Source organism: Crocodylus siamensis, chromosome 7, assembly GCF_052110815.1.
Source record: "Crocodylus siamensis isolate JL-2025a chromosome 7, ASM5211081v1, whole genome shotgun sequence".
NCBI lineage: Eukaryota > Metazoa > Chordata > Crocodylia > Crocodylidae > Crocodylus > Crocodylus siamensis.
The window spans coordinates 3,046,968-3,069,853 of NC_143401.1; the positions used below are offsets into that span (position 1 = coordinate 3,046,968).

At 65.8% G+C, this 22,886-nt stretch overlaps 1 protein-coding gene across 1 annotated transcript; it reads right to left on the reverse strand.

The window, feature by feature from the left end:
* Window positions 1-3,081: 3,081 nt before the first annotated feature.
* CRYBG2 (crystallin beta-gamma domain containing 2) lies at window positions 3,082-22,404 on the reverse strand. The gene is given in 23 exon segments (XM_090058063.1): window positions 3,082-3,563; window positions 3,912-4,071; window positions 4,484-4,642; window positions 4,887-5,010; window positions 6,176-6,315; window positions 6,487-6,616; window positions 6,921-7,033; window positions 7,210-7,242; window positions 7,638-7,764; window positions 8,010-8,152; window positions 8,562-8,688; window positions 8,790-8,926; window positions 9,051-9,086; window positions 9,302-9,428; window positions 9,571-9,710; window positions 11,052-11,208; window positions 11,682-11,800; window positions 11,892-11,939; window positions 12,124-15,295; window positions 15,297-15,776; window positions 19,481-20,379; window positions 21,254-21,329; window positions 22,096-22,404. Coding segments are annotated over 23 exon segments (6,963 nt in total). The 5' UTR covers window positions 22,323-22,404; the 3' UTR covers window positions 3,082-3,474.
* Window positions 22,405-22,886: the final 482 nt, after the last annotated feature.

A 22,886-nucleotide genomic window follows, 5' to 3' on the forward strand; every position in this document is an offset into this window, starting at 1 on the left:
GGGAACAGGGAAGCATTGTGGAGAAACTGAGGTCCTGGAGAAGCAACATGCCCAAGGCCACGTGTTAGGTTAGTGGCAGAGGTCCTGACTCTGGGATGCAGGGACGCAGCTCTCTGGGGTAGGAATTGGAAGAGCCACGGTTGGGAGCCAGGGGCAGACGGGCCTTGCCCGGTTTCTCTGCAGAGCCATCCTGGCCGGGTCATCTTCACCCTGCGCGGCCTCAGCCTTGCTCCCGCCCCACCAGCTCCAGCTTCTCCAGGCCCTGATCTTTCATGTGCAGCGGTGACCTCTGGCTACAGAGAGATCGATAGCTGAGGCCACGGTCTCAGCCCCCTGCCCCCATCTGCCCGCAGCCCCGAGTGACCGGTGCGCTGGTCAGTAACTGTAACGAAGCCCAGCCGTGATTGAGGAACTGTCAGGTGGACGTCTCCTCCCAACACCGGGGAGCTGGGCCAGAGCTGATGCATTGATCCGCCAGGCACAGGTGCGTCTCCCAGAGCGGGCACTCGAGCAGGAGCCAACCCCGCTGCAGGGCTCCCAGACACCCCCCGGGAGCCCATCCTGCCTCTCCCAGTCAGTCCAGGGACCCACAGTTTCGCCCACGCAAGAGGTGCGGTGTCCCAGAGACGCCCAGGTCACCCCCTCCTTCTGATCAGTCAGGCACGTCCCCGCCGGGACTCCAGCTGTATTGACGCTGCAATCGAACGGAGGAGGCCGAGGGCCGGAGTAGGGAAGAGACCCAAGGAGAATCGGAAACCACGCTCCCCACGGGGGCTGACGGAGGGCGAGAGGGAAGGACAGCTTCCCCGCAGCCTACAAGGGGCAGGCTGGCAGGGGCGTTGGGTCCGAGCTCTGCGCGCTGCCACTGCAGCCTGCTCTTCCTCCCATGAAGGCCTGTGGGCGGCGAGGGCAGATCGATTGATCGGCGGGAGAATGAGGATTGATCCGATTCCAGCCCCGTGCAGACGCCTGCTCCCCGGCTCCCTGCAATCGATGGCTGGACCAGAGCCGCCCCCAGCACCCGCTCCGCGCTGCCACCCGAGAGCCGGCCTGCCAGGCCCTGCCCTTCCTTCCGTCCATCCCAGGCCAGCTCAACCCGGACGGCAGGGAGGGGAACGCACGTAGGGGTGGGTTTGCTGGGAGAAGCCGCGTCAGATCCCAGGCCCACAGAGGCCTAGCCAGGCGCGCTGGGGGTGGCGGGCCTCTGGGCTCAGCTAGAGATGGTGTCAGAGCCCTGCAGTCTCCTGCACGGCTGGCTCCAGCAGTCTGCAGGGGCTCGGGCACCCCCTTCCCATTAAACCTGCATGGGGAGCGGGTGTCCAAATCCCCTAGGCAGCACTGCAAGCCCTCAGCCTCGGCAAGCAGTTAGGTGGTGGCCAAGGGGCCTTGGCTGCGGGTGCAGTAGCTGGGCAGGGGTTTCCTGAGCTCCTCTCCTGAGCTTGCAATACTTCAGGGGCTCCTCGGTGCAGCCGAGCCCCTGAGATGGACCCCAAGGGGGGAAGAGACTTTGCTGCCGGAGCCCCCGACCCTGTGGGGAGGGATGATGGCTGCCAGAGGGCTCAGGGGTGGGGAAGTACCCCCCTCCATGCAGAGGGGAGCTGTGTTTGCACCATGACTCCGGCCCCCCAAGAAGATGGAGGGTCAGCACTGGGATGCCCAGGCCTGGCTACTCCCTCTTCTCCCTTTCCACCAGCTCACGCCTGCCCTCCAGCCTGCGGCTGGGCAAGGGGCTTTGACAGAGGCACCATGCCTGCTGCGAGGATCCTGCCCCGGCTTCTCTCCTGAGATGAGCAGTGGCCTGTCCTCCAACTCGGTCTGCAAGCATTAGTAGATGCCACCAGGCCAAGGGTCTGCATCCTCTGAACCGGGGATATAGTAGAGGAGCAAGGCTGCCTGCAGGCTTGTGAAGAGCTGGGTTTGTAAGTTGGATCTCCAGGCGCCATGGCCTGTGTCTGTCCCGCAAACCCCTACGTGCTTGTTTCAGCTCCTGCGCTGGAGGGCAGGGCTCTGGCACCAAGGGAAGGGCAGGCGGGAGGCTGTACGAGCTGGCCTGGGAGCCTAAAGGACGTCTCTGAGATGAAGGTCTGGCAGCACAAAGGCTCTGCCCTCGCTTGGGCTGAGCTGCAGCCCGTGTGCTCGGTGACCGGGGGGGCCAACCTCTGCCTGAGAGTTTCCAGGGCCCTGTGTGACCCCACTGCACTTCCCCCTGCATGCCCGAGGTGCACGGAGGCGGTGCGGGAGAGGTCTGGGAAATGGGTCCTTCGGCATTCGGGGCCCTTGAGCCTGTTGGAGAAGGGGCTGCGCCAGCTGCGGCTAACCCGGGCGGCTCGTGCCCGGCAGCGATGCTCTTCTGTGCACCAGGGAAGGCCCCTGGGCCCTCCAGCCGGGCAGATCAAAGTCCACTGTGGGGCTGCAGGCCGCCCCGAACTTCAGCTGGCACGTGGTGCGAGCCCATGCCTGCAGGGCACGTTTTACGTGCACAGAACAGCACGTGTGTCGGGGCTGTAGCACAGCCCCTGCAGGTCATGCGGATCACGGCACAGCTGCCTCCGGCCGGCCGGCGTGTTCGTCTTCGTGCCACACGAGGGAGCTGAGCACTCGCTGCCAGCAGCTCCGAAATGTTTCCCTGCAATGGGCCAACCTCGCTGGCTCTTTTGGGGCAGAGCCCATGGGGGCGGTGCACTGTGCCCATCCTGGCCCCTGCCCGAGCTTTTGGGGTGCATGGACCCAAACCTCCAGGCAGGCTGTGGGGGAGCCCGGCGGTGTCTCTGGGTTTGCTTTAAAGGGTCCTCTGGGCAGGGCTGGCTGAGCCTGGCCAACTCATTACACCTACGTCCTCTTTACTACACCCCCCGCCCCAAGCTTCTGGTGCCCGCCAAAGGAGCATACCCAGCAGACCTGCACTGCAGCTCCCCTGCTCGCCCCGGGGAGGCATCCGTCAGGCCCACGGCCTCCGCGGAGGAGGGGACGTCCTGCGCGGCATCTCCCCCCCGGGCCACGGCCTGCAGAGGGATGCAATGAGGACGCAAGCGTGAGCCAGGCAGCAAAAACAGACCCCTCAAGCCACGGCTGGTGCTAAAAAAGGGTCCTCTCTTACGCGCACTCTTAAATACAGTCCCGCACAGATAAATACAGCCCCGGGGGGCGGCAAGGGAGGGGGCTGCGATCCAGTCCTCAGTCGCATCAGGGCCCTGCACCAGGCTCCGGCGGGGACGGCCCCCAGGAACCGGCCATTTCCCTGCATCCTCCGGGGAGGGACAGGGGCCGGAAGCAGGACGAGCTCCGGCGGCGAGGAGTCCCCGGAGATGCTGAAGGGGTGAGCTGGAGCCGTCCCGGCCTGGTACAGCGGGGCACAGGGCAGGGAGACGTGCTGCCCGGGTGCATCTGGCAGGCCCCTGCTCCCCAGCCCAGTGAGACCCCCTGAAGGGCTGGCAGGGTGCGGGGGGGTCAGGCATCTCCGACAGCGTCCGGCCCTCAGAGCACTTGCAGCTCCCAGCTCTGCGTGGGCCTCTCCTCAGCCACGTCCCAGAGGACGGCGTGGTCCCGGTCGTAGGACTGGCCCCCTGTGCGGAGAGGGGGGCACTCACTTGGGGGAAGGAAGGGAGGGGAGGTTGTCCCTTCGCTCTGCCCGTTCTGTCTCCCCGAGACCGACCTGCCTCGTGGGGCTGGTTGCTGCTGCCAGGACCCATCCCGCGGCAGCTGGATGCCTGTGCCTGGCTCACCCCCGTGCCCTCTCCTCTCACTGGCTTCCCACCAGGCAGGGAGGTCCCTACTCCTGCCTCCCCCCGGCCCAGCTGATAGGGACCTGGACCATGTGTGGGATCCCAGAGCCACAGCCCTGGGGGTTTGGGAAGAGGGACCGAGTCCCCGAGAGCAGCACGGGCCCCATTGCAGGCAGGCCCCACGCTCACCTTTCACATCCAGGATCCTGTCTTCGAACATCTGGCTCCAGATGCGCCCAGAGTCATCGACTCTCCAGGTCTGGCGGGGGACGCGGGTCTCGGACCACAGCACCACCTTGGCACCTTTCCCCGCAGGGCCGATCACCTGCAGGCTCATGGTGGGGGCCACCTGGGAGCAGGCAGGGTCCGGGCCGTCAGCCCCGGGCCATGCCAGGCGCAGAGCTGCCATGGGGAGGGGAGCTCCCAGCAGGGCAAAAGCCAAGGGGCACCGTACCCCCGGCAGCACTTGGTTGCCCTACCCCGTGGAGGAGGAGCACCCACCGCCCTGGAGCCCGTGGGGGTCTCATGCTGCCAGGCCTGGCCAGAGCCACGTACCCACAGCAAGACCCCAGACCATGCCTCCACCCATCTGCCCACAGAGGCTGGGGGTGGCCGCCGGCTACCCGGGGTCGTCACTGCCACCCGTACGCCGGTTCAGGCTGATGCCGGATCTGGGACCCGAGATGCACCCACAGCCCAGGGAAGCCAGGACCAGCTCGGGCCCTTTGAGTCCCTCCAAGACCCTGCCCGCGAGCTCGGACCTGGTTTTTGAGGAGTCCCTCCTCGTAGTACCACACGGTACTGCTCTGCTCGCCCAGGGCCGAGGTCACCACGCGCGCAGCTTTCATGTCCTCCACGTCATCCGGCACGGACAGGAAGAGCTCCAGCCCCGCGTTTTTGAGCCGGAAGTAGATCCGCCGCTGGGAGGAGAGGAGCCGAGGTCCGCCGATGCCCCGTTGCTCACCGAGGCCCCCCCACCCGCCACAGGACGGAGTCCTTGTCTGTGTGCCATAGGCCCTATGCTGCTGCGGACGGCTAGAGAGTCTCCAGGAAGGGCCCAGGTACAACCTCGCCCCTGGGCTTCGTCCGAGTGACCCACGACACACACAGGGTCCCGCAGGTGTGGACGCCTGCTCCACAAGGCCGGGGGGGCTTGGCACTCACCTGCCGGATGGGATAGAGGGAGCCGACGTGCTGCAGCCCGCTGTACGTCAACCAGTTGGTGATCTCCGTCACGTCCAGCAGCCACTGCCGGCCCCGGAAGTCGCTGTGCTCACAGAGCACCCAGCTGGGAGCAGGGACAGGAAAAGACACGGTCAGTCCCGGCGGAAGAAACCCTCCAAGGCACCAGGCTGGGATCTAGGGACAGGGTGGATCTGGGGGGCGCAGTAATGCAGTTCGCACCCGCTTTGATTCCTGCTCCACCCGAAGTTTGAAACCAGCAGCATTTCTATCCAAGCAGCAGTGGGGGACTTCACGGCTCAGGATCATCTACCCTGTTTCTTCTAGACTCTCCTTCCAAGTTATTTGCCCATATGAGTTAAGGTTTCCACCCCTGAGTTCACGTTTTTAGGTAGAGTTAAGGGCCCTCTCTGCTTTTTCAGTGGTTATAGATGTTCTGCAAATCAAACAGTCCTCTTTTCTGCCGTGCTGCTGTCTGGGAGCTGCTCCTGGTCACAGAGCTCCTATTTCACAGTCCCGGAGACTCTTTTTGACTCTAGCTAAAAACTGTAACTCGGGGGTGGCAAAAACTTTCAGCGAAGCAGTGAGCGCGTTGGCAAGATGCTCAAGAAGGCTCGGTTTTGTTTTATGAATCTGTTTTTCAGATCTGTGTTTGAACGATTACAAAACTAAAGAAGCAACATCTTTTGAGTGCATTTGTCTAGTATGGCGGCTGTTTTAATCCACAGTGTCGGACTGCACTTTCCAGTACGTTTATATTGACCTTTGCTTTGATCTTGAACTGAAAGATGCAGCCCTAGGTTCGTAACATATTGCTAAAGCTTCCAGGTCTTTTCTACCTGGAGGAGGAGCATTGTGCTCTGTGTGGTGTTGCACTGCACTATCCGCACCCACCTCTGCAAAACCCTAGATCTGCCCATGCCTGGGGACCCCCAGCTTGCAGGTCCCTGGGCAGCAGTGAAGGCAAGCAGTTGGAGCTAGGGACTGGGAGTCTGGACACCAACTAGGCCTGCTCTCACCAACCTGCCTCTGTAAAGCTGAGCCTCTTTCGGAAGGGCCTTGCAGCGGCTTAAGGCAGGGGGGGGTGTTATTCCACTTGCCATTTGTAGCCGGCCTGATCTCGGGCTCGGAGTGGGGTGCCCAAAGGGGCTGTGCCCGGCAGGTTTCCAGGAGGCCCCCTGGACCCGTGGCTTCCCAAGCCCCAGTTAGCCCATGGCCATGCACTCCCCCTCCAGCCTCTCCAGGGGTCCTGGGGGTGGGGGGTCACTTACATGCCACCTTTGATGCGCACAGACAGCACGTGGTTGTTGAAGCCCTCGGCCTGCAGGCTCCTCACCTCGCTGTTCAGCTCGATCTCCTTGCCTTCAAAGCACTCCAGTCCGTGGAGGAAGATGGAGGGCTCGGAGAAGACCTGCAGGACGCGGCAACCTTGGGGTTAGGGTCCGGGGCCAGGGCCAGCGAGGGGCCGTGGGAGTGCTGGTGGCAGCCGGAGGGGGGGGCCCTGCAAGGGGTCTCCCGGGATGGTGGGGTCTTTGTCGCGCAAGGAGGTGGCCGGCCTGGGGGGTGGGGGGCAGATACGTACAAGAGGGACCTTCTTGAGGGACTGGACAGCCGCTGCAGAGACGCAGCCCATGGCGCTGCGCGTCGGGTACTCGCCCTCAGACAGGACGTGCTGCTCTCCCTCGAAGTCCTGCCCGTCGTAGAGGATCCAGCTGGGGAGACGATGCGCGCGCAGGGATGACTCTGCTGCCAGCACTGGGGGCCTGGCCGCAGCCCCCGCCCCCCCACGACCCCATGTCCAGCCAGCGGGAAGGACTGGCCTGACCCCACGCCAAACACAGTCCCCCCCTCCTGATCTGAAGCGCCCCAGCCCCTTCCCTACCCTGCGCCTGCCCTCTAGGTCCCCTCGCCTCCCCGAACTCCCCAGCCCCAGAGCCCCCCCCCCACAGCTCCAGGGGCGTCCTGGGGTCCCGAGGGCCTGGCCCCCAGCTCAGCCCGGTGTAGGGACCTTGTTACCTGCCCCCGTGGACTCGGCAGGACTGGGGGGCAAAGGACTCGGGCAGGGCTCCCTGGTCATCCTCGAAGGAGATGTGGTGGCCCAGGAAGTCGGGGTGCGAGAACAGCTGGATCTGCGGGGCACGGGAGCAGGACGGAGTGAGCCGCAGGACGGGGCCCGGGGAGGTGGGTCTGAGCGGGGACAGGCCAGCAGCAGCCCAGCTGACCCGTTGTACCAGGGGAGGAGAAGGGATGCCCGGATGCCGGCGTGCTGGAGGAGAGGGCAGATCACACCCCTCCTCCTACTTACCCTGGACACAAAGTGCAGGCTGTGCTCCCCCACCTGAAAGGAAACAAGTGGTGTCCACCAGTGCTACCCCTCCTGGGCCCTGCCCACCCCCTCCCATCGCCCCAGCGGAGCTGGGCTGAGCACCTGCATCCCTCCCTTCCTGCCCCGTGAGCATAAAACGGGGGGGAGGGGGGGCTACAGGCTGCCTTTGTGCTCGCTGCATCCTGGGACCGTCTGGTCTTGCCCCAAGCCTGCTCTTCCGGGCTTCTTGGGGGGTGTGGGAAAAGGGAAGACCCCAGCCTGCCTCTACAACCCCAGCCCGCGGGCAGCTTGGGGAGGCAGGGCAGGGCCTTCCCGGGCCCTGTAGGGTCCGGATGGGGCGTTTGACCCTGCGGGTGTCTCCCCGGAAGTCGCCCGGGGCAGGCGAAGGGGGCAAGATGGGGTCTCACCTGGAGGACCGGCTGCACGGAGCCGATCTGGCAGTCGCTGGCTCCCCAGTCTTCGCAGCTCCGATACACCCCTTTCTCCAGGACGTACTGCTCCCCGGAGAAGTTCGTGCCCTCGTAAGCCACCCACCTGGCCAGAGAGCGGGAGGAGGGCTGCTGAGACCACCCCTGCCACCTGCGGGGACACGTTCCTCCCCGGCCCAGGAGCGAGCCGCCTCGAAGCACGTGGCTTCCTACCCCGAGCCTCTGGCACGCAGCACTCCCAAGGGGAGCGCGCGCGTGGGGTCTGCCGTCGTCCTAACTCCCCTCCGCTCTTCCCCGCCGAGACGCCCTCCCCACCTCCCTCCAATCCGTCCCGCGGCCCCGCGCACTCACACGCCGCTCAGCACGTTGATGGACTGCGTTTTGCTCCCGTAGCAAGCCAGCGACATGTGCGGCAGGGCTTCGCTCAGCTCCACGCTGGGACCGTCCTCGAAGTCCATGGCCTCGAAAAGCACCAGTGCTGGGTCCAAGAAGTCCTGGCGGAGGACAGGGAGCCCTGTCTGAGGCCGCCTGCTTGGTTCCCTCCTGGGAGGGTCATACGAGTGCCACGGGGGGGTCTTCCCCTCCACCGCCACCCCCTGCTACTGGACCATGCAGAAGACGGAGACTGGGAGTCCCCCTGTTAGGGGCTCCTTCAAAGCCGGCCTGAGTAGTGGGGGTCTATTGCTGTCTGCACCCCATGGGTGATGAGTTGGCGGGGGGGTCTTGGCTTGGTTCCCAAGTAGGAGAGGGATGGACGAGCATCAGAGAGCACCAGGCCTGAGCCAGGGCCCCCAGCTCACGGCCGAGGCACGCAGCTTGCAACGCTGGGGCTGCCTGCCCCCCGCGGATAACCCAGCCCCCCCCACAGCTGGCACAAGGAGCACTGCGGCCCCTCGCGCTTACCGTCCGGATCACACGCAGCGACACGAGCTCCTTGCTGTAGCCCCCCCACTGCGTCCAGTCAGGGTACTCTCCTTCCTCCAGCAGGTACTGGTGACCCCGAAAGCCTGCCTTGCTGTAGCCGACCCAGCTGGGGACAGACAGACAGACGGGCAGACGTGGGAGCTCCTGGGGCCGCGGGGCTCCTGAAACGGGCACAGCCTTGACCCCCCAGTGCCTCTGCCCACTCACCAGCCCCCCAGGATGCGCAGAGACCCCACCGTGGCCATGCCAGGGCCCTGGCCGCCCTCCTGCCTCTTCAGGTCGTAGACGTCTCGGCTCACTTGGCAGCTGCGGCCCTGGAAACGGGCCTTCTCGTAAACCACTGCCTGCAGAGGCGCAAGAGAGGTGGGGGTGAGGAGGATCGGGTCCGGCTGCTACAGCCGACGCTCCCCATCGGGAACGAGGGGAGCCGCGAGCGCTCGGCTCGCCCTCCTGCCCCGTCCCTCTCACCTTGGGCTCTCCAGGTTTCTCCACCACGGGGCAGCCCTGAAACGAGAGGAGACCCACGTGAGAGCCCGGAGACCTCCTCAACCGCGGGAAGGGAGAAGCTGAGCTCGGAGGCGAGGCTGAACGCCAGCCTCAGGACCACAGGCTCTGTAGCCCTGCCGGGCAGCTCCGAGATGACCCGTGGGAAGAAACTGGCGCTCGGCTCATACTTCCCTGCCCTAGCAAGGGCACGGCGCCCCGGGGGCGACACTCACCAGTTTGAGAGGATGCATGGAGCAGACGGAGGGGTCCCTGGCGCCCCACGCTTTTAGGCTGGGGTAGCTGCCCGGCTCCAGGACATAGGGGTCATCGTCAAAGAAGGGCTTGGAGTAGATCAGCCACCTGCAGCGCACAGGCAATGTGGTCGCACAGGCCCGGGCCTCGGCTGGGGTCAGAGGGTGCTGAGCGGGGCCCCTTGGCTTCGCCACCCTGCGCGACAGCCAAGGACTGGTCACCACCCACCCCCCCAGGCCCTGCGTCTTACAGGCCCGAGTGGACTATGATGGAGGCAGCTGTCAAGGCCTTGCCCTGGGCCCGGGTGTCCTCCGAGGAATCCGTGAACCTGGCTTCGGTGCCCTCCCCGTTCTCTTTGCTGAACAAGCTGATCTCGGGGGTCCGGTAGTCCTGAAACAGGAGGCAGCAGCTTGTCAGACCCCAAGGAGCGACCCGCAGAGCGTACGCGGAGACCCACCCCGGCCTCCTCCAAAGGGCTGGCGAGATGCCGGGCTCTCCCCTCCTGCTCCAACAGGCCACGGAGACCAGCTTCCTCCACCCGTTTTCGCTCCCGAGAGAGTTCAGCGACACTGCAGACGCTTCTTCAGGCTCAGAGGAACAGCCTGACTCCAGGGGCAGATCCAGGGGGTGCAGAGGTGCCCTTGTCCCCCCGCCCCCTTCAAGTCCTGTTCCAGCCAAAACTTGAAAACTGACCACCCCGGAGAGGCAGCGGCATTTCTATCCAGGCAGTGCTGAAACTTCGTGGCTCATCATCCTCTCCCCAATTCCCGTTCGTTTCTCTTCACTTTGCAGCCGCTAATGACCCTCTTTCCTTTATAAGGGTCTTGATGTCGCACTGCAAAGGCTGCCCTTCTGTCCCGGCAAGTGTTTCTCTTCCGTTTCACAACCCTGCAGACTGTCTTACCACTAGCTAAAAACCTCTGCTCGGCTGTGGTAATCTTAGCCCAGGTGCGGAAGCGACTGACAGTGAAGTATTGGAGGCACTGTCAAGACGTTCAAGAAGGCTAGATTTCATTTTATGAATCGGAGTACGAGGCATACATTAACTGTAACAACTACAAGAGTAACACAATCATCTCTTTTGCCTGGTTTTGCTGTGTTTTTTTAAAAACTCACTATATCAATCTAGCAAATTAGTGCACCTTCCAATAACGCCGTATTAGTTTTGCCTCGATCTTGAACAGAGTAGTGTAGCCCTAGGCCCCTACCATACTAGTGAAGCTGCTAGCTTCTCCTTAACCGGAGAAAAAACACGCGTCGCATGGTATCTGAAGAGGTGTCCCACACCATGTGGGCCCCCCTTTTCAAACTCCTAGATCCACCCCTGCCTGAACCTGCTTAGTGAGAATCTGCCTAATGAGAGCAGCCGCGGCTCCTGTCCTAGCGGGGGTGTCGTTACCAGCGTTGCTGCGTCTTTGCTCCCACCCTCTGAACCTCGTCTGCTGAAAGCCACCTTCGCTGCCCCCCAGCCCATGCCTGTGCCAGCTGCTGTGGTGGGCACCGAGCAACAGTTCTCCATCGTCACCCGCTCTGGAAAGGCGCCTCTTGAGAAAGCACCAGCTCCTGAAGGGGCTGTGGCAGATGGCAGAAGGTGCCAGCCTGTCCATGCACACCCTTCCCTTGCCCCCTCACAGCGGTGGGGGAGACAGGCCCGAGCTGCTGACGTGCAGGGGTGCGGCCACCTCCTCGGTGGCCGCGAGAGGACCTGTCCCTGCCCACGCCGGCACTCACCTGCACGACCCTCTTGAAGGAGCCGATCCGGAAAGGCACGTTCTCGGGAGCCTCCCCGGCTCGCTGGTAGGCTGCCCAGGGGTTGCTGATCTCCACGTCCCCGTCGGCCAGCACGCACTTCCTCCCCTGGAACCGCGGCTCCTCGTACATCACCCAGCTGGAGGCAGCGCAGAGAGAGGTCTGCTAGCGGGGGCCTCAGCAACTCGCTGGCAGGGCTCGGCCCCCGGCTGCGGGGGCCTTGGGCAGTGCCAGGGGCGCTCATCCCAAGCTTGCAGCCCCTGGTGCAGAGCGCTGCAGTCCTCGCCACACGCGAGCCACCTGGAGAGGCCGCGCAGCAAGGACGCGCCGCTCCCCCTTGTACAAGGGGGGAAACCGAGGCACGGCGAGACTCAGCGATTTGCCCGAGGGAGATCAGGGAACCGAACCCGTACACCTCGGACCCCGGTCCTTCCCCCCTGCTCTGGACAGACATCTGGGGAAGGGGGCTTGGGTTCAAACCACTGCCCCGAGCCCCCCCGGTCACGCCGCGACCCTCAGCCCCTGACGGCGTGGCAGGGCCGGCGGCTGCTCTGTCCTCGAGGCCTCCAGAGCCGCCCCAGCCCCTGCGTGCTCCCCCGCGATCTCGCTCACCCTCCCCGGATCACGCGGACGGAGACGGTGGGGGACAGCTCCCAGGAGGTGGCGTCCTGGACGTCCCCCCAGAGCTCTCGCTTCTGGCCCGCGAAGCCCGGCTCGGAGTAGACAACCATCTGGAGGGAAACGACACGAGAGAGACGGTGCCATCGCCGGCCCGCGCGAGTCCCCTCGCCCCCCGGCCCCTCTCCGGCCCCATCGTGGTACCTTGCCGGGTCTCACATTGATCTTCTTGTTGGGTCTCCTTTTTTCTTGCTACAGAAAAAGAGAAAGAAAAAAAATCAGGCAAGACCCGCGGGCAACGTGACCCGCTGCACAGCCTCCCAGCCTCTCCTCAGGGAGCAGGGACCCCCCGCCCCACCGGGCCTCAGCGGCCTGGCCCGGGAGCAGCTCTGCGAGGGGAAGCCAAGCTGGCTCCTTGCAGCCTGGGCGGACTCACCTGCATTTCGGGGTGTCGGGGAGGGGTGCTTTCCGGCTCGACCTCCTGGGGGGCCGCAGGCATCTGGTCAGGGCTTTGCTCTGGGCCCGGGGCCCGCTCAGCACCCCGAGAGCCGACTTGCAGCTCCGGGGAGGGCTCGGAGGGCAGACGCTGGCCAGACTTCGGCCCGTTGGGCGGGGGCCGGCTCTGCTCGGCGGCCTGGGGCAGCGCCGGGCCGGCGGGGCTGGGCGAGCTGCGGCCTTCTTGCTGCTGCCCCAGCGCCCTGGGCGGGGGGGCGGCCGAGGCCACGTAGCGGCTGTAGACGACGCTGTTGTCCAGGCGGGAGTAGGGCTTGCTCTCCGCGGGGGCTGCCTTGGGCTCCAGGAAGTCTGAAACCAGCGCCATGCCTTTGAGGGCTTTGGCCCTGAACAGGACGCTCTGATCCATCGTGACCCGGGGGGCAGAGACCTTGGCCTTCTCGTCCCCCGGCGGCTGCTTCAGCCTCGCCAGCAGCGACAGGTAGTCCTCCACGGCACTGGAGGACTGGTCTTCCCAGGAGTACATCTTCCTGGGCTCCTCTGGGGCTGCGGGCTTCTTGTCCTCGCTGAGATACGGGTTCTGGACCTCCTCCTCCTCCTCCTCCACGCTCCCCCCCGCCGGCCCCTGCTCCTGGCGGCCGGCCCCTCGTGCCACTGCCCAGAGCTTGGTGAGGGCTTCTGGGAAGGGAACCTGGGACCTGGGCATGACGTGGTCCTCGTGGATGGGCGGTAGGGCTCGGCCCGCGCCCAGCGAGGACCGACGTGGCGGCTTATGCACCTTCAGGGCCCTCCGTATTTCCGAGGGCTCCATGTTACGGAGGGTGTCCACGAACAGCTCCATGTCGACAGCCAGCTCGGGGTCGTCTTCTGCCACCTCGCTGGGACTCTCGGCGGCCCGGCTGGGACACACGGCCCCCGGGGAGGGAGCCGTGCCCCAACGGCGCTCTTCCAGCCTCTCCCCCTGCTCCGCTGCCTCGGGGTGGGAGGCAGGCTCTCGGGCCCCCAGACACCCCTCCGTCCCAGCCCAGAGAGCCGGAGCTTGGCTTTCTGCAGGGCCGTCTGCCCTTCGGGGGGCTGTTAGCGCGGCTCCCTCGGCATCTGGTGCTCTGCATCCTTCAGCCAGCCCCGCGGCGCCAGAGCCAGCCGGGTCCAAGATGCTGGCGCTGCCCTTTTCCACCTGGGTGAAAATGCTGTCGCTGCCCTTTTCCACCCGGGTAGAGACGCTGTCACTGCCCTTTTCCACCTGGGTGGAGATGCTGTCGATGCCCTTTTCCACCTGGGTAGAGGCTCTATTGCTGCCCTTTTCCACCCAGGTGGAGATGCTGTTGCTGCCATTGCTGCACTTTTCCACCTGGGTAGAGGCTCTGTCACTGCCACCGCTGCCCTTTTGCACCCGGGTAGAGATTTTGTCACTGCTGTCACTGCCCTTTTCCACCCCGGTGAAAATGCTATCGCTGCTGTTGCTGCCCTTTTCCACCCAGGTGGAGATGCCGTCGCTGCCCTTTTCCACCCGGGTAGAGACGCTGTCACTGCCCTTTTCCACCCGGGTGGAGACGCTGTCACTGCCCTTTTCCACCCGGGTGGAGACGCTGTCGCTGCCCTTTTCCACCCGGGTGGAGACGCTGTCGCTGCCCTTTTCCACCCGGGTGGAGACGCTGTCGCTGCCCTTTTCCACCCGGGTGGAGACGCTGTCGCTGCCCTTTTCCACCCGGGTGGAGATGCTGTCGCTGCCCTTTTCCACCCGGGTGAAAATGCTGTCGCTGCCCTTTTCCACCCGGGTGAAAATGCTGTCGCTGCCATCGCTGCACTTTTCCACCTGGGTGGAGATGCTGTCGATGCCCTTTTCCACCTGGGTAGAGGCTCTATTGCTGCCCTTTTCCACCCGGGTGGAGATGCTGTCGCTGCCCTTTTCCACCCGGGTGAAAATGCTGTCGCTGCCCTTTTCCACCCGGGTGAAAATGCTGTCGCTGCCATCGCTGCACTTTTCCACCTGGGTGGAGATGCTGTCGATGCCCTTTTCCACCTGGGTAGAGGCTCTATTGCTGCCCTTTTCCACCCAGGTAGAGATGCTGTTGCTGCCATCGCTGCCCTTTTGCACCCGGGTGGAGACGCTGTCACTGCTGTCACTGCCCTTTTCCACCTGGGTGGAGACGCTGTTGCTGCCCTTTTCCACCTGGGTGGAGACGCTGTTGCTGCCATCGCTGCCCTTTTCCACCTGGGTGGAGATGCTGTCGATGCCCTTTTCCACCCGGGTAGAGGCTCTGTTGCTGCCCTTTTCCACCCAGGTAGAGATGTTGTTGCTGCCATTGCTGCCCTTTTGCACCCGGGTAGAGACGCTGTCACTGCTGTCACTGCCCTTTTCCACCCGGGTGAAAATGCTATCGCTGCTGTTGCTGCCCTTTTCCACCCAGGTGGAGATGCTGTCGCTGCCCTTTTCCACCCAGGTAGAGATGCTGTTGCTGCCATTGCTGCCCTTTTCCACCTGGGTAGAGGCTCTGTCACTGCCGTCGCTGCCCTTTTCCACCCAGGTAGAGGCTCTGTCACTGCCGTCGCTGCCCTTTTCCACCCGGGTAGAGATGCCGTCGCTGCCCTTTTCCACCCCAGCGATGCCACCGTGCACAACACCATCGGTCCAGGTCTCCCTCACGTGAGCGCTCCCAGGCTGCATCACGCCACGGTCTCTCTGCGGTCCAGCAACAGCATCTGTGGCCGCTGTCCCAAGGCCTTCCCCGGAGGGCCTAGCATCTCCCAGGCCATTGACACGTGGCCACTGACCTTCTCCTTGGGGCCCAGCGGGAGAAATGCTAGTATCGGGGCTGGGCACGTGGGGTCTCCCTTGCCGCGGCTCACTTACCTGGGGGCTGCCCAAGCCAGGCACAACCCCCCTTCTTCCTGACCTCAGCACGGTGACCATCCTGGCTTTGGGCAGGGCAGTTTGTCTCTCAGGTTGAAACGCGGTACTCAGGACCTGTCGTTGGCTCTGGGAGCCTGGCACGGCAGCGGGCAGGGGGGCATCTTGGGGGGACCCCAGGGGCGAGGCTGGGCTGACAAGCCCCTGCAGCGGGGTCTCTTGGGGGGACCCCAGGGGCACAACGATGGCGCGAGTGCCGGGCACATCACCATCCCGCTGGAACCGGGGCACCGCGGGGCCGTCAGCCGCCGGCCGCTTCTGCTTCTGCACCGGCGAATAAACCTGCGAGAAGACCGGCCCGTGAGCAGCCGAGTCCGGCGGGCGGGCGATGGTGGGGGTTTTCCTCCTGTCCACCCTGGCGGGGGGCAGGGGAGTCGGCGCTCTTCTGGCCGGCCATCCCCTTCTCCCATGCCGCCAGCAGCAGGGAGACTCGCGAAGGACTTTCACCCCTGGCCCGGGGGCGGGCGACACCTTCCATGCTCCGCGACGCGAGGCCGATCTTGTGGAAGCGGGGGGCCGCCTGCGGCGTGGGCTGGTCGGGCGGTGCTTTCTTCCAGTTCAACGTGGCGCTCACGACCCCTGGGTCTGCCTTGGCGCGGGGGGCGGGGGACCCACCGGCAACCCTGCCCGTGCAATGCTGGCTGGGATCAAGCCCTGCACTGGCCTCCCGCAGGCTGTCCGTCCGGGTCTCCTCGCCTTCCCCGCTTCTGCACGGCCCCAGGGAGCTACAGGGCAGGGGAGAAGAAACAAGCAGCAGTCAGCTTGGAGGAGACCCAGAGCTTGTACCCCTTTACCGAGCCACTGCATCCTCACAGACCCCCCTGCCCTGCCATCCACCCCCTTCCTCTGTTTACTACCGACCTCCATGCCACCGCTCCATGGAGGAGATGGCTCGAGCCCTTGGCCTGTGCTTTTAAGTGCCGGGGAATGCTACACGGTTCTTACTTTCTGCTGCATTTCAAAGGAGGCCTCACAGGGACGCGCTGGTTGCGGCAGGCCACTTTGGTTTAACATGGCCACTTCACATCAACAGGCGTCTGTGCCGTGGTACAAACACCTGGAGCCCGGCTGTTCTGCACCCGCCGAGGGAAACGCGCAGAGCTGTCACCCGGAAGGCAACCTGGCTCGCGGGACGCAGCAAAGCCTGCCCTACCTGGCGCAGCGGGAGGGCTGCAATCTTGGGGATGAGTCACCCGGCTCGGCTGAGCCGAGTCAGCAATGTTGCAAACAAACAAGTCAGAGAGCAAATGTGCCAAGAAACTCCTCTGCTCCGAGGAAGCTGCCGTTCCCTCCTGGGCTTGGTGCTGGGATGGGAAGGGGAGAGGGAGTCTCAGCCGCACGCTGCCCAGGAGAAAGTGGGAGCTTTGCCTTCACCAAGCCAAATGCCAGCATGCAAGCTCAGCTGGGGATAACGATTGGTCAGTCATAGAGAAGGGGCCTCCAGAGGTCATCTAGTCCCACCCCTGCCTAAGGGGGTACCATCCCTCCCCAAACCAGCCCATACAACCATCACCTGGGCTGTGGTACCAGGGGGCGCTTGGCAGATTCGCTAGGCTGGGCGAGACCAAGGCCCTTGGACGGTGGCCAGCACCCAGCGCCTCCAAAGAAGGTGAGAGAACCTCAGTCCTCTGCCCACCTGCTCCATCTGAGCTCATCGGCAGAGACAAGAAAGGGGTTTTGGCGATATCTTTTATTGGACTGACTGTAAAGCTGGGAGAGATCTTAGACAAGCTCTTGGAGATCTTAGCTTCCAGGCACAACACCCTCCTTCAGGCATGAGGAGAGTCACTTTGTGCCCCACATTTGCCTAAGATCTCTCCCACCTCTACAGACGGTCCAAGCAAAGACACCACAAAACACACACCTCACTTCTCACATAGTCCCTGAACCATCCTGGCTACAAGACTCCAGCCTGACCCCACCATTACGCGTCCTTCCAGTCTTCAATAGTCAGCAGCCGGCACCAGCCCTTCTCTGCCCAGAGCTGCGCGTTGCTAATTGTGATAACTCAGGGCAGAATTATCCACTTGGATCTCACTCCAACCATCGTAAGTTCAAGGTGCCCGACAACTGTATAGGAAGTGGGCCCAGGGAAGTTGGTTATCCCAGCCCGGCCGAGACAACACCCTCCAGCAGGGAGACGCGGTTATTATGCAGCGTAGCTCCCGTGCGACAGCTTTATTACAGCTTTCCAATTATGAAGAAGTGGCTGAGGGCGCATCCCAGCCGGGTGCCTCCCAAGTGACGGGGCCGGAAGCGTCATCCCGAGATGCAAACGGAGGAGATTTAAGAGCCGTTCGCTGTCCCTGGGACAGGCTCGGCTCTGAGCACTTGTGCCCACGTGCTCCCTCCGCTCATGGCCAGCATCCTGGCACTTGCCCGAGTGCCCAGACTGATGCCTCCATCCCTGGATGCCTTTCTCCTCTCCAAGAACCATCCTCAGCCCTTTGCCCGAGTCAGGGATGCCCAAGTATCCTCAGCCCAGAGGGTAGAGGGCACCTAGTGCTTGACCCCCTGCCCTGCTGCTCTCACCCCACATAATCCTGCCAGCCGTCCCCACACGTGTCCCCATTCAGAGCTCCCTGCTGCGCTCCTCCTCGCTCACACAGGACTTCAGGGATTTAGGAGCAGCTCCCACATAGCCTGGGAAGGCAGGGGAGCAGCACAATGAGCAGCCGGTGACAGACAAATAGCCTCATCACCTTAATCACCGCTGCCCTTCCTCTCTGCCTTGCCTCCAGGCCTGGCAGAGCTAACCCAGATGGCTGGGACGTCAGGGCGCGCCACTCCCCACTCCTGTTCTGGCAAACCCGTCCTCCGGTTCGCTTCTCCCCGGACTTCCTGGGATGCTTCAGGCAAGGTGTTTCCAGCACACAGGGAAGTAGGGCACAAATCACAGCTGGCCTGGGACACCGGGTGCCGGCCCTGCCGCCCCTGCGCAGGGAGGCTGGATTCAAACAGCAGGGGCAGAGAGGGGCTGCAGGCGTGACCAGGGGGACGGCGAGAAGCCAGGCAGAGCGACACCATCCTCGAGGACCACGCCAAGGGGGTCAACACAAGCGGGGAGGAGGAGCTGTGGGAAGCACTGGCACAAGCCCCCGCCAGCCGTGGGTGCATTTCGGCTGGAAAGCTGCGAGCGCCTTCCCTGGGCGCGATGGGGCAACACCTAGTTCCCAGGGGAAGCCGGACGAGTTTGAAGTTAAGAGCAGGTTGGGCAAACCCTCGTCTGGGCGAGGCAGGGCTGCTCTTGCCTTGAGCTGGAGGCTGGATTCAGCGACCTCCCCGGCGCCCTGCTGGCCCTGCCCTTCTAGGACTGAGCCGGAGCAGGATTACGCGACACGGCTGTCTGCGTAGCGGGGACCTGGGTCAGGGACCAGCAAGATCCCTTCCGGTCTGGACACTCGCATTACACACCCCCTCACCGAGGCCTTGCAACCCTTGCACTGACTTCACTAATCACGTTAGGAGGCGACGCGATGAAGTCTGCAAAACCCTCTGTGCGAACACTGGGACCGCCGCGAGGGCTGGAGATCGACTCAGCTGAAGACTTGAGCCTGCCCCCGGCCACCTACCCGAGCGATGGATTCCCAGCTGCCAGCAGCGCAGCCGACTCCAGACCCGGCCCCCCGACGGCGACACCGTTCAGTCACCGCTTACTTCTCCTTCCCCGTCTACCCCTGCACACGCTGAGCCAGCGGCATGTTTCGAGCATGGTGCGTGCAGACAAACTGTTAGCCACCGGCGACCGAGCAGGATGGGGGGAGTGCTGCCGGCAGCCTGGGCTCCTTCGTGCCGGAGAGGAGTTTGCATCCCTGCTCCACTGGGCAAGGCGGGCAGGCACGGGCTGCCGTCCGCGGCCAGGGCAGGCCAGCAGGACCTTGGAAATGGGGCACGTCCGCTCCTGCTCCCCCCGAAGAGCGGGCTGGGGTGTTATGCGTGGCGGGAAGCCAGGGAAAACTGAAAGCAGCACAAGCCCAATGAGACTGAGCTCCTTTGCAGAGCAAGCCCCGCCAGCCCGTGCTAAGCCTGCCGCGCACATCACTGGGAGGCTGGAGTCTGCTTTCAGGGAGGTTTCCCCCACATTGGTCCCTGCAGGCCTGGGGCTGCACCCAGCCCTGGAGAGACCCCGCTCTGAAGTCAGGGGCTCTTCTCCCTGCCTTTATGAGTGAGCCGGCAAAGCTGGGCCTCCCCCTTTGTGCCCCACGGCCGCAGGAAGCCCCGGGGACGTCTCTCCGGAGTCCGAATTCTCCACGGTCACGTCCCGGCTGCGGCCGGGACTGCTCCGGTGTCAGACGCCCGCAGGAAGAAGCCTGCCCTGGCTTCGGTCCGTGCCCCAGCTCGTCTCTTCCCGCGTCCCAGCCGCCACCCCGGGCCGGCCCAGGCACAGCACCTGCCAGGTGCTGCTTCCAGCGCCCGTTTCCCCACGTACCTGCTGGCTGGGGCTCCCGCGGCGAGGCCAGCTCTCCGCCCGGCTGCCGGGACGTCCCGCGAGCACGGCCGGCTCCGGTCCTCTCCGCGTCCGGGCTGCGAGCCTTGCAGCGGTGTTCCTGGGCGCCCCGTGACTGGGCGGACCGGCCCGGTGGCCCTGGGAGTCCCCACCCCCGGCAGCCCGCAGTTTTGGAATTCCTCGCACGCCGGAGCCGGTCGGGCTGGTTCCCCCGGACGTTGTTGCTCACCGGCTGGCGACGACGCAGCCGCCCCTGGAGAAGCGCCCACGTCTCCCGCTGCCTCGGGGCCTCCCGGGGACCCCTGCCCACCCCCGCGCCGCCCGGGCGGGCGCTCGGCTCTGCTTGTCCCGCCGGCCTTGGCCAGGGTGATCAGGATCTTGTAGCAGACGAGGGGGGGCTCCTTGGCAGGGCAGGTCCCAGCCTCCGTTGGCTCTGCCGGGCGTTGGGTTTGGTCGCCGGCGGGGCCGGGGAGCGGGCGGGCCTCCTGGAAGGCGCTCTCGGCTTGCTCGTCTACCGGTGCCGAGGGCTGGCCGGGCTGCCCCGGGACCCCCCCGGGGCGGGTGGAGCTGGCCGAGGAGAGGCTCCCGGCGGAGTCTGCTCCAGAGCGGTCCTCATCGTGGAACAACAGGAAGTCCCACGAGCTGGAGAAGTCCACCGAGCCGCGCCTGGCCGGCTCCGAGACCCCCACGGCCAGGGGCCGAGCCGCAGCCTCCTGCTCTCCGCCGCGGGGGCACAGCTCCAGCCGGCCGGCCATGTCCACGTCGCTGCCCACGGCCGGCCTGGCCAGGCGCCCGAAGGGCCAGGCCTGCTGCCCGCTGCGCCGTCGCCCCCAGGGCAGGCCGCCCTTCCTCCGCAGGTCCGACTCCGAGTAGCTGAGGGCCTGCGGGGAAGGAAGGAGGGCCGGTCAGCATCGTGGCCCCCAGCCCCGGCCACCCCGGGAAGGCAGGAGGGAGGCCGGCCGTGGCTTCACGCCGCGGGGCACGCGGGAGGAGCCGGCCGCGCCGGGGCCGGGGCGAAAGCCCTTTCCCCGGGCCCCCGCGTGACTCGGAGTCTGGAGCGCGGCCCCCGGGACCCACCCCACGCTTCTCGGGCTCTGGCCCCCACGCCCCGGGCCCCGGGGCAGCCACGGCCGGCGCCCGCCCCGTACCAGGCACGGCGCCTCCGCCCCGCCGGCGGCGGCCTGGGCAGGTGCGGCGCGGGGGACTCCACCCCGGGGCCCTCAGATAGCGGCCGGGCGGGGCGGGGCGGGGCGCCGGGCGCCGCCTGCCCTGGGGCCGGGGCGGCTCCCCCCGCGCGGCCGGCCGGAGCGGGGCCCGGGGCAGGCGGCCGGCCCGCAGCCGCCCGGCGGCCCCCGCCCTCAGACCCGGGGCCATGCGGGGGGAGCGGAGCCGGCCCGAGTCGGCCCGCGCCCGGGGTGCCCGGGGCGGCCCCGGGGTCGTCGCTCTCCCGCGTGGCCAGCAGGGGGCAGGCGCGCCCCACGGGAAACGCCCCGCCGCCCCGCCCCCAGGCCACGGCGGCTCTCAGCGCGTGGGGCGCCGGCCCCGCTGCGCGCCCGCCTCCCGCGGGGGCGCGGCCCGGGAAAAGCCCTCCCTGTGCCTCCGGTTCCCCATCGGCTGCTGGGGCCGGGGACCCCCGGGCGGGCCCGCGCTCTGCGCACGAAGCAGCTGCTTTGCAGGCCCCCCGCGCCCGGGAACGGAGAGCCCCTCTCCCCGGGCCGGACAAGACAGCCGCCCGTGCCCCCGGGGTCCGCTCACCTTCGACGACGTCTTCGGGGGCCTGCTGGGCACAGGGGGCTCCGGGCTGCGCCGCCCCCCCGCCTCCTCGTCCGCCCTAGAGGGAAGCACACCGGCAGGGAGGCGCTGGGGGCAGAAAGGCAGAGAGCGCGGGTCCGGGCACGGGGGTGCCCCTGCCCGGGGCTGGGCCCCGCTGGGGCTCCCACAGGGCCCGGACGCCAAGCCTGCACACGGAGACGGGTCCCGCCACCGGCCTGGCTGGCGCCGGCGGAGCAGCCGGGGGGCCGCAGGGAGTGTGCGTGAGCGGGGAAGGGCCGAGCGGCTCGTGGCGGCTGCCCCTCCAGCGGAGCCGGGCGGGCGGGGAGCTCCCACCTCCCCGCTGCCCGGGGAGGGGGACCGAGCCAGGCACCGCCATCACCGGCCAGCTCCAGGGCAGCTCCTGCTGGGCAGAGTGTGCACACGCGTGTGCATGCAGGCCTACGCGCGTACACACGCATATATGAATACGGGACAAACAGCTGCATATTTGCAAACACCCGCAACAGATGTACTCATCACACCACACGCCCCTTAACACATGTGCTGACATGCCATACACACTCACAAGTGCAACCACACGGGTGACATGCCATCACAACCCCACATGGATGTCACATGTGTGCAAACACGCCTGGGTCACCATCGCCCACACACGAGCATGTCAGTCGCACGCTTCCTCCTCGCTCACAACACAACACGCCTAGTCCACGCACGCTGTCCCAACCTCCCCATGCGTCACACGTGTGCAAACACTCCCGTCACATGCGAGTGGCTATGCCCATGGCACAGATGGGCGAGTCCAGGCAGCTTCCTGGAGGACTCACCTTGCCAAGGCCCTGGACTCCTTGCTGCCCTTCTGCTTCCTCCTGTCCGCCTCTCTGCCATGCTGGCAGGTGCCAGCACAGACGGGACCATCCGAGCTGTCCTCCCGGCCCCGCAGCTCCTTCAGGCTGCTCTCGCTTCTGGAGAAGAGCCGGGAGAGGCGGCTCCGGATGCCCCCTCTCTTGGCAGGGCGTGCGGCCGGCGGCAGGGCCCTCGCCCGGAGGGACATGGGCGAGCCGGGCCCAGGTCCCGGCTAGCCCCCGTGGCTGGGCCCTCGCGCCTCAGCCGGGAGCCGCCCCCTCTTGGCTGTGAGGCCCGACCCCGAGGCCGCCTCCCGGAGCGGCTGCAAACCAGCCCGGAGACAGGTGTGCAGCGAGGAAGAGCAGCACAAAGGTGAACCCGGAGTCGGGGAGGGGGCAGGCGCGGGGACTCCCAGGCGCTGGCTGTTTATTTGGCGAGCAAACAGGGCGGATCTCGGGAGCCGGGCCCGCGGGGAGAGGCTGGCGCAGACAGCAGCCGCAGCCCCGGCGCCCGGGGGCAGAGCGTGCAGCCGAGGAGCCGCGGCCCCCGGCCAGCCCTGAGCCCTCGTGACAAAGGCGCTTGCACGAGGAGATCCCCCAGCTGCCCCCACGACGCGGGAGCCCAGGGGACGGGAGCTGGCGCTGCCCCCTTGCCCCGGGGCTCAGCCCCTGCCCCAGCCACCGCCTTCTGGCTCTGCCCCGGGTGCACTTCTCACACCCTCCGGGAGGAGGTGCCGGGGCCTGCGCAGGGAGCCCGAGCCCCCTTCTTCCCC